At 38.1% G+C, this 9,163-nt stretch overlaps 1 protein-coding gene across 1 annotated transcript in view; it reads right to left on the reverse strand.

Annotated features, from left to right (window-relative positions):
* LOC100757905 (vomeronasal type-2 receptor 116) overlaps positions 1-8,370 on the reverse strand; it is a 36,496-nt gene extending 28,126 nt beyond the window's left edge. The window contains exon 1 of the mRNA XM_027416059.1: positions 8,168-8,370. Coding sequence (XP_027271860.1) covers positions 8,168-8,370 — 203 coding nt within the window. The remainder of the gene's footprint in view (positions 1-8,167) is intronic.
* Positions 8,371-9,163: the final 793 nt, after the last annotated feature.

Consider the following 9,163-nt stretch of genomic DNA (forward strand, 5'->3'; position numbering starts at 1 on the left):
ATCTTCCGCTGATGGAAGCAGATACAGATCCACAGCCAAGCACCAGGCTGAGCTCCAGGAGTCCAGTCAAAGAGGGAGGAGGAATTATGTGAGCAAGGGAGATGGTCAAGATCACAATGGAGAAACCCACAAAGACGTCTGACATGAGCCTCTAGGAGCTCAGGGACTCTAGGCACCAAACTAGGCCCTCTGCATGTGGGCAACAGTTGTATAGCTTGGTCTGTTTGTGATGCTCCTGGAAGTGGGACCAGGTTCTATCCCTGGTGTATGATCTGGGTTTTGGAGCCATTTCCTATGGTGGGATGTCTTGCTCAGCATTGATACAGTGGGGGAAGGTATTGGTCCTGCCTCCATGTACCTGGCTGTTTTGACTCCCCATGGGAGGCCTTACCCTTTCTGAGGAGTGGATGGGAGGTGGGTTCAGGGCAAGTGGGGGGTGAGCGGAAGGAGAGGAAGGAATGGGAAATGTAGTTGGTATGTAAAATTAATAAAAATTTTTTAAAGAAAAATGTCATTTTAACATAAAAAGAAATTAAAAATTATAATTTAAAAGTTCCCATATTCATCTCAATAAAGCAAAGACATTTAAAAATGCACCCAGAACTTTTGTTTCTGAGGAGAATAGAGGAAGAGCTGTTGCTGGAGTTTTTCTTGTCTCACAAGGTCCCACAGCCCTTCTCAGCCCCAAATAAGCACACAGGCCCTATATAAATTATAAAACTGTTGGCTGGTGGATAGGGCTTCTTATTGACTAGCTCTATCTTAATTGTTATCCCTTTTCTATTAATCTGTATATTTCTATTTGGTCTTGACTTGCCGGAAAAGGGTCTGGACCTGTTACTACTTTTGGTGACTTCATGGCATCTTGTCTCAGCCTCCCTCTGCCTACTTTTCCCAGAATTCTCCTCATCTCCTAGGCCCCTATCTTCCTGCATCTATTGGCCAAACAGTGTTTGGTTTATTTATTTATCAACCAATAAGAGAAATATATATACAGAAGGACATCCCCCATCAAAGAGCTTCAAAGGCCCACAAAGAAGTGAAAGGATGGCAGAAAACAGCAAAACAGGACACTGAGAGATAAACCAAACGCAACCTCAGCAATTTAGTTCCTTGGCAGCAAGAGTGAAAGTAGAAGCAACATCCACACACTAAGCTATAAGAGAAGTTCTGAAATATGACTCCAGGAGAAGCACATCTCTCTCATAATCCATATTCATTATTATTCACAGAAGCTAAGTTATGAAGCTAACCATAGTGTCCACTAACAGAGCTAAGAATAAAGAAAAATGCACATGTACATTATACATGTCTGATATACATGTACAATGGAATTTTATTCAGCTGTAAAGAATGAATTTATGTCACTTGCAGGAAAATGGGTGTAACTGGACATAACCCTATTAAGTGGATTACATCAGTCTTAAAAAGACAAATATCACATGATTTTTCATTGGTAAGTCCTATATGTGTACATAAAACCATAAATGTACAGATGACATGAAATCATGAAATTTTCACATAAATTGATAGAACTAGAAAAAAATCATCCTGAGTGAGGTAACTCAGATCCAGAGAGATAAATATGGTATGCATTTGCTCATATGTGGATGTTAGCTGTGAAATCATTGATAATCAAGCTACAATACATATAACATCAGGGTTAGGTAGAAAGTAAGGGGTTGGGTAGGGGAAGGGATGGATCTCCCTTCCCTAAGGGATGGACATAGTATAGACAGTTATGATTGGATGAGTGTGGCCTGGAATGGGGTGTTCAACAGTGACAGGGGAGGGAAGAGGGGATGAGGGAGAAAATGTGGGAGGGACAGCTCAAACTATGAAGGGTCATAAGAAAACAATACAGTAGAAGCTACCTATAATATATACATATATGCAAGTGCTCTAAATGAAATTGCCAAATGATGGTAATACAGAGTCCAAAATGGACATCTCTTGTCACAAATGCAACATCCAATACCAGGATAGGTTATATCTAATTGTGTTGTCGGTCATAGGGGTCCCAGCACAACCCCCAAACAACCTAAGCTATTGCCAAGGTTAGTAGTCTTTGGTCTCCACAAACTTGTAGAAAGGCACTATTGCTGAAGACAGGTTCTACACAACTCATTGAAGATGGAGAAGACAGAGAGGTGTCTATCTGGAGATTTTACTTCTATGGACGATTATTCATGGGACTTGAGGGTATTTTGCATGCTATTAGAGGAGAAAGGTAAATACCAACCCAGCTGCAAACTCTTCCATATACAGTTATGACCTGCTTTCAAGATATGCTGGTACAATAGTGGTTTCAATTAAGGCCCACACCATGAGATAGCATCCAATGCTGCTTGGGTGACAAATAACCTGAGATTAGATAATTCAGGGACATAGATGAAAACCAAATAGTACTGTTCTATTAAAAGAACATAGCAATAAAATGACTCCTAATGACATTCTGTTATATTCATAGATCTGTTCCTTGCTCAGTCATCATCAGAGAAGCTTCCTCCTGCAGCAGATAGGAACAAATACAGAGACCTGCAGCCGGGCAGTATGTAGAGAGTGAGAGACCTTGAAACACTTGTCCTTGTCCTAAAAGAGCTGTCTCCATCAAATCTCTCCCCTCAGGACTCAACAGTGTAACAGCCAGAGGTGATAGAGGACACTAAGGATTCAAGGGTTCCTAGGCATAACAGGGCTGGTGCACATATGAACTCACAGAGTCTGAAGCAGAATGCTCAGGGCCTGTGCCCTGGGTGGCCTGTGTCCTGGTGGGATCTTAAGGGCTGAATGGAGAAGTGGACACATGCCCCCACTCCTAAGCCAAAAGCCCAGTTGAAATACAGAAAAGCTCTAGGCTTCTTCCAGGACTTGCTCTACCTGCAACCAACCACCCACAAGTCCTTTCTGCATTGCCTATATCACCTCACTAAGTTCCCAGTATTCCCATGTCTTACTTCAGGTTCTAGCCTGGTAAATACCCCGGACCTCCATTCCTTCCCCACAACCCACCAGAACTAGACTGGGTCCCACAACCAGTGTACCGGCACAGTCTGACCTTTCCTGCCTGCACCGTAAAAAGGCTTGGGCTAGGATTCTCCACAGCTATGCATGAACCCATCGGAGTATTCTACACCATATCTAAACTTTCCACCCATCCATATTGGCCCCCACAATCTAGACATAGAAACAGAATCTATATCCTGTATAGTAGCCCTGTCCCATTTTTTCATATTACTTCATTTCACCCAGGTCATTTCCAATCTCTAGACTCAACCTAGGAGAATTTGAACTGGTGCCTACTTAGAACCTTCACCCCTACTGTCTAGTATTATTGCACACTCTCAGAGGAAAAAGTTAAACACCCACCCAGCTACAAACTCTGTGATCTACAATGGTGACCTGCCTATAAGATCCACTAATACAACAGTGCCCCAAATGTTGTGAGAGTAATTAACCAATATTTAATGCTGCTTGGGTGGCTAAGAACCCAAGATTAGGTAGCCCAGGATCCTAAGGGAAAACAAAACTCTACTGTTCTACTAAAAGAACATAGCAATAAAATGACCCCTAATCACATTCTACTGTAATCTTATATAAGTATCTTGATCAGCCATCATCACAGAAACTTTCTTCCATGTGATATTGGAATAGATACAGATATCTACAATTGGAAAATGTGCAGAGAATGAGAGACCTTTGAACCCTTAGTCATAAATGGGATGTCTCCAACAAATCCCTCTCCACAGGGCTCATGGAACCCTATGGAAGATGAGGGAGAAAGATGGAAGAGTTAGAAGGGATGGAGAACACCAAGGAAACAAGGACTAGGCACACCAGGACACACACACATATGAATTCACAGAGCCCGGCAGCATGCACAGGACCTTCACATGTCTAGCCAGATGAGGTCTCAGCACTGAAAGGTAAAGTTGACACAAGCCCCATTCCCTAATCTAAAAATTATCTCCAGTTGACAACAACTTGCAAAGGAAAAATCAGTTTTTTTTCCCAATGGAGTCTAATTGGGTATACAAACCACACTTAAAGCAGGTCTCATGCCCAGCAGTAGGTGGTCAAGAAAAATTGAATCCAGTGATATTTTTGGAGATCTTTTTGTTTTGTAATGCTTTGCCTAGACATTTCCTCCCTTAAAGACCTCCCTCTCTCTCCATATGTATCTGTTGTCTATCTACACAGATTCATATATGTGTGTCTATATACACACACACACATATATGTATACACACACATATATATAATGGTTTCTAATTTTGTTTCTATGGGATTTTTTGTGGGTGAATGTGTGTGTCTCTATGTCTGTGTTTCTTTCTTTCTTTCTTTCTTTCTTTCTTTCTTTCTTTCTTTCTTTCTTTCTTTTTTTTTCGAGACAGGGCTTCTCTGTGGCTTTGGAGGCTGACCTGGAACAAGCTCTTGTAGACCTGGAACAAGCTCTTGTAGACCTGGCTGGTCTCAAACTTACAGAGACCCACCTGCCTCTGCCTCCCGAGTGCTGGGATTAAAGGCGTGCGCCACCAGCGCCCAGCATGTCTGTGTTTTTTATTCTTTGACCTTTTTCTGTTTGTTTCGTTCAGTTTTGTTTTTAAATCTTGTGTTATTATTTTAAATGCCTGTTTGTTTTCTAATGAAAGAGAGAAAGAAAAGGTGCGGTTTGGATGGGTGGGAAAGTGGGGAGGACATGGAAGGAGGTGTGGAGGCAAAACCATAATCAGAATATGTTGAATGAAAAAATCTATTTTCAATAGAAAAACAATAACATCAAATGCAAATAACTTCAATTCTCCAATTAAAACACACAGATTGACCTGATGGATCAAGAAACAAAGTCCATCTATCTTTGGTTGCCAAGAGACACATCTCATTTTTAAATATAGTCACCAGCTTAGAGTAAAATGTTGGACAAAATTATTTCAATCAAATAGAACACAGAAGGAAACAGGCATTGATAAATGAGTATCTGACAAAATAGACTTCAAACTAAAATTAATCAGAAGAGATGAAGAGGAACACTTCAGCCTAATAAAGGGAGCAGTTAACAAGAAGATATTATTATCCTAAACATATATTCTCCAAAGTCTGGGACATTCCCACTGTCTTTAATAGACAGGCCAACTGGACAAAAAATAGAGAAGCATTAGAATTAGTTGACATCATACATCGAGTATCCTTAACAGATATTTACAGAACATTCTAACCAAACCTTAACAGATATTTACAGAACATTCTAACCAAACACCAAAAAGAATACACATTCTAGTCAGTGGCACTTGGAAACTTTTCTAAAATAGACCACATCCTAGAACACAAAACAAATCTTACCAAATTCAAAAGGATTAAATTTACTTCTTGTATTTTGTACCACAATGCAATAAAGCAAAATTGACAGCAAAATATTTCTAGTAAATATACAAACTCATGGAGATTAAACAACTCATTATTGAATGATAAATGAGTCAATGAAGAAATTAAGAATTAAATAAGAAAACTTCCTGGAACTAAATGAAAATGAAAGCACAGCACAAAGAAACCTTTGGACACATTGAGAGCAGTTTTATGAGAAAATTTAAACTCTATGCATGTACATTAAAAATTAGAAAGAACACAAATAAATGGCTCAATGATACAAGTCAAATTTTGAAGAAAAGAAAAACCCACCCAAACCAAATCCAAAACCAGTCAAGGGCAAGAAATAATAAGAACCAGAGAAGAAGTCACCAAAAAACAAACATTCAAACAAGCAAAACGACACAAAGAATCAGTGAATCGAAGAGCTGGTTCTTTGAGAAGACAAACAAAATTTACACACCCTTGTCCCAACTAACCAAAACAAAAAAGGGAGGAACCAAATTAGCAGAATCAGAAATGAAAAGGGAAACATTACAACACACACCTAAGAAATAGATACTATCATGAGGGAAAATTTTACAACCTGTTTTTTGTTAATCTGGAAAATTAAAAAAAATGTCTTTCCAGATTATGCCAAATCACAAAAATTCAACCAAGTAGAAATCAAACATCTAAATAGAACCACACCAAATGAGGAGATTAAAATGATAATGAAAAGTCTTCACCTGAAAAAGACCAGGGCCAGAGGGTTTCACCTCATATTCTACCAGATGATTAATCTTTCAGATCCTTCTTAAGCCATTCCTTCTTAAACCATTAAAAAGAAAAGAAACAGAATGAGCACTCCCAGACATCTTCTACGAAGCCAGTATCACTCTAATACAAAAAACCAGGTAAAGACATCATAGGCCAATATCCTTAATGAACATAGTCTAAAAAATAGTCAACAAAATACTTTCAAACAGAATCCAACAAAAAAGACCACCACCAATGGTCAAGTTGGCTTTATCCTTGAAATGTAGGGATGGTTCAACATATGTCTCAAGTCAATAAATGAAATAAATTACATAATGGATTTACAGACAAAAATCATGTGATTATCTCCATAGATGCATAAAAAACCATTGTGCTTTCAAGATCAATGTCCCAAAGAACTGTAGGCCTCAACTTAATAAGAGATATATATAAGAAAACCTACAGTCAGCATTGCCAACATATATGGAGTAATCACACTAAAAAATTAGTCATTGCTATCCACCATCTCCATTCCTTTTAAATATTGTGCTTGAAATACTAGCTAGAATAATGAGGCAAGAGAAAGAAATTAGGGGAATGCAAGTAAACAAAGAAAAAGCCAAACTATCATTATTTACAGATGACAAGATACTATATATTAGATATTCTAAAAATTCTACCAGGAAAGAAATGATTGTCAAATTCAGTAATGTGGGAGGATGCAGAGTCAACTTACATAATCAATAGCTTTTTTTTGACACACCAACAACAAACATACAAAGAAGGATACCATATATACATGCCCATTCACAATAGCCTCAAGGAAAATAAACTAGGAATAAATCTAACTAAGGAAGTGAAATATTTCTTTAATGAAAACTTTAAAGTTCCAAAAAAAGAAAGACACACTAGCAAATGCAAAGATACCCATGCTCATGGACTGGTAGAAGTAGTATAATGAAAATGACCATTCTACCAAAGCCCTTTATAGATTCAATGCAATCATAGACAAAATCCCATCTCATTTTTTTCAGGAACAAATAAAAATTCTATCCTAAAATTTAAATGAAACACAAATCAATCCTGAGAAAAAAGAATGATGCTGGAGGGATTGCAGTTCTAGATCTTAATATATATTAGAGAGCCATAGTAATAAAACAACATGGTACTGACATAAAGCAGACATGTAGATCAATGGAACATAATCAAATCCCAAACTTGAGTACATGTAACCCCAGCAACTTAATATTTGACTAAAATGCCAGAAATACCTATTCCAAAGAAAAGAAAGCATCTTCAACTAATGGTTCTGGGAAGACTGTGTGTCCACATGCAGAAGAATGAAATTAAACCTGTACCTATCAACTTTCACAAAAAACTAAAGTGGATCAAAGACCTAAATGAAACACTAAAGCTTCTAGAGGAGAACATAGGCAGTACCCTCCATAATATAGTTGTAGGGAAGGACTATGCTCATCCAAGAATTAAGGCCAACAGTTGATAACGTGGGCTTTCATGAAACTAAAAGTCTTCTGCACAGTAATCAACCAGGTAAAGAAAAAGCCCATGGAGTAAGAAAATCTTTGCCAACTATACATTTAACAGAGATTTAAAACCAATATAAATACAAATAATTCAAAGAAGGTAATAGAAATAACTAAAAAATAAAGATCCTTTACTATCCAGGAAGAGAATTTTTCATATACTCATTCTACAGAATCCATGCCAAAGGCTGGTATTGTGATTCTAGGTAAAACTGATGGATATTATTCAGTGGCAACAAAGGCTGGAAGAGGGCCAGGAATGGTGAAGTAATAAGGAGATTATTGAGTCCCATAAAGGAGAAGCCAGAATTAAGGAAACTAGAATACTTTTGTTCTTTTGAGGCAAAGAAGCTAGTAAATAGAAATAGTAAAAATAACTCACAAGCAATTCTTGGGATATGGAGTAGAACGAGCACTATGAAGGATGTAGACAGCACTGATGTACGCACACATAGTATTTCTAGGCATTATCTATTTAAAAATAAGGCCGACAATGAAGAAATGAAGAAAAATGAACTTACTGAATATAGTAGGTCATATTTCTTGGATCTTCAGCCATGGAATCTAAAATAATAGTAAAAAGTGGGAAAAATGCAGCAACCACCATTTCCCCATCCTTGTACACACTGGGTTTTGTCTTTGCAGCACAGTAAGAACGGTCCAAGGAGTAGACATAGCTGGAATACTGCAGGACCAGGAACATAGAGAGCAGGACAAGCATCATGGAAGTATCTACAAAGTCTTACTCTGCATAGAGTTCAAATTTTCAGAGCCAGCAGGTGTATACATATCCCATGTATTTGTGTCCATTCATGTAAATTCCAATTTTGTTGTTGACTGTGATGGCCACCCTATTCCCACAGCTCCTTCAACTCAGTTTCTAATATCCCCTGGAGGTTTCTCAAAATTATTCTTCCCTGTAGTGTCACATCTGCGGTCCTACTTCAGGTTAAAAAAAAGCACAAAATGGAAAACATATTTGAGGCTCATCTTCTCCAGTCCCAGGTGTCATGATGTCATTCAGCTCCACTGACAACAGGGCTCCCTCCTGAGATGAAGTCCTTCTGGAAAGACTTGGCCAAGCTGGCATTAAGAAACTTTTACCTTCAGCTATGGATGAAAATATTGCCATGAGGGATGGGGGTATATGACAGCAGATAGCTATGTTTTATTTTATCATGTTCAAAGTTTGGGTTTACTCTTCAGCACCACATAAACAGGGCATTGTTATAAACATCTGTAATCCCAGCACTGGCAGACCAAAAGGCAGGAGAATCAGGAGGTCAAGACCATCTTTATATACATAGGATAGTTGAGATCCATAATTACTAGAGATTCTGTCTCAAAAAGTGTTGTTATAATCCATCTATATGTCCACAGCATTTATTTTGCCCACTTTTGTGGTTTTCTTAGAGTATGTGAGGTATCTGTCCCTTTCTCCCTCTTAAACAGAAGAAAATGAACTGAAAATATTAGTAAATTATTCTACCAGTAAGAATATTGAGAACAAAATATGT

This window comes from Cricetulus griseus, chromosome 4 (genome assembly GCF_003668045.3).
Source record: "Cricetulus griseus strain 17A/GY chromosome 4, alternate assembly CriGri-PICRH-1.0, whole genome shotgun sequence".
Taxonomy (NCBI): domain Eukaryota; kingdom Metazoa; phylum Chordata; class Mammalia; order Rodentia; family Cricetidae; genus Cricetulus; species Cricetulus griseus.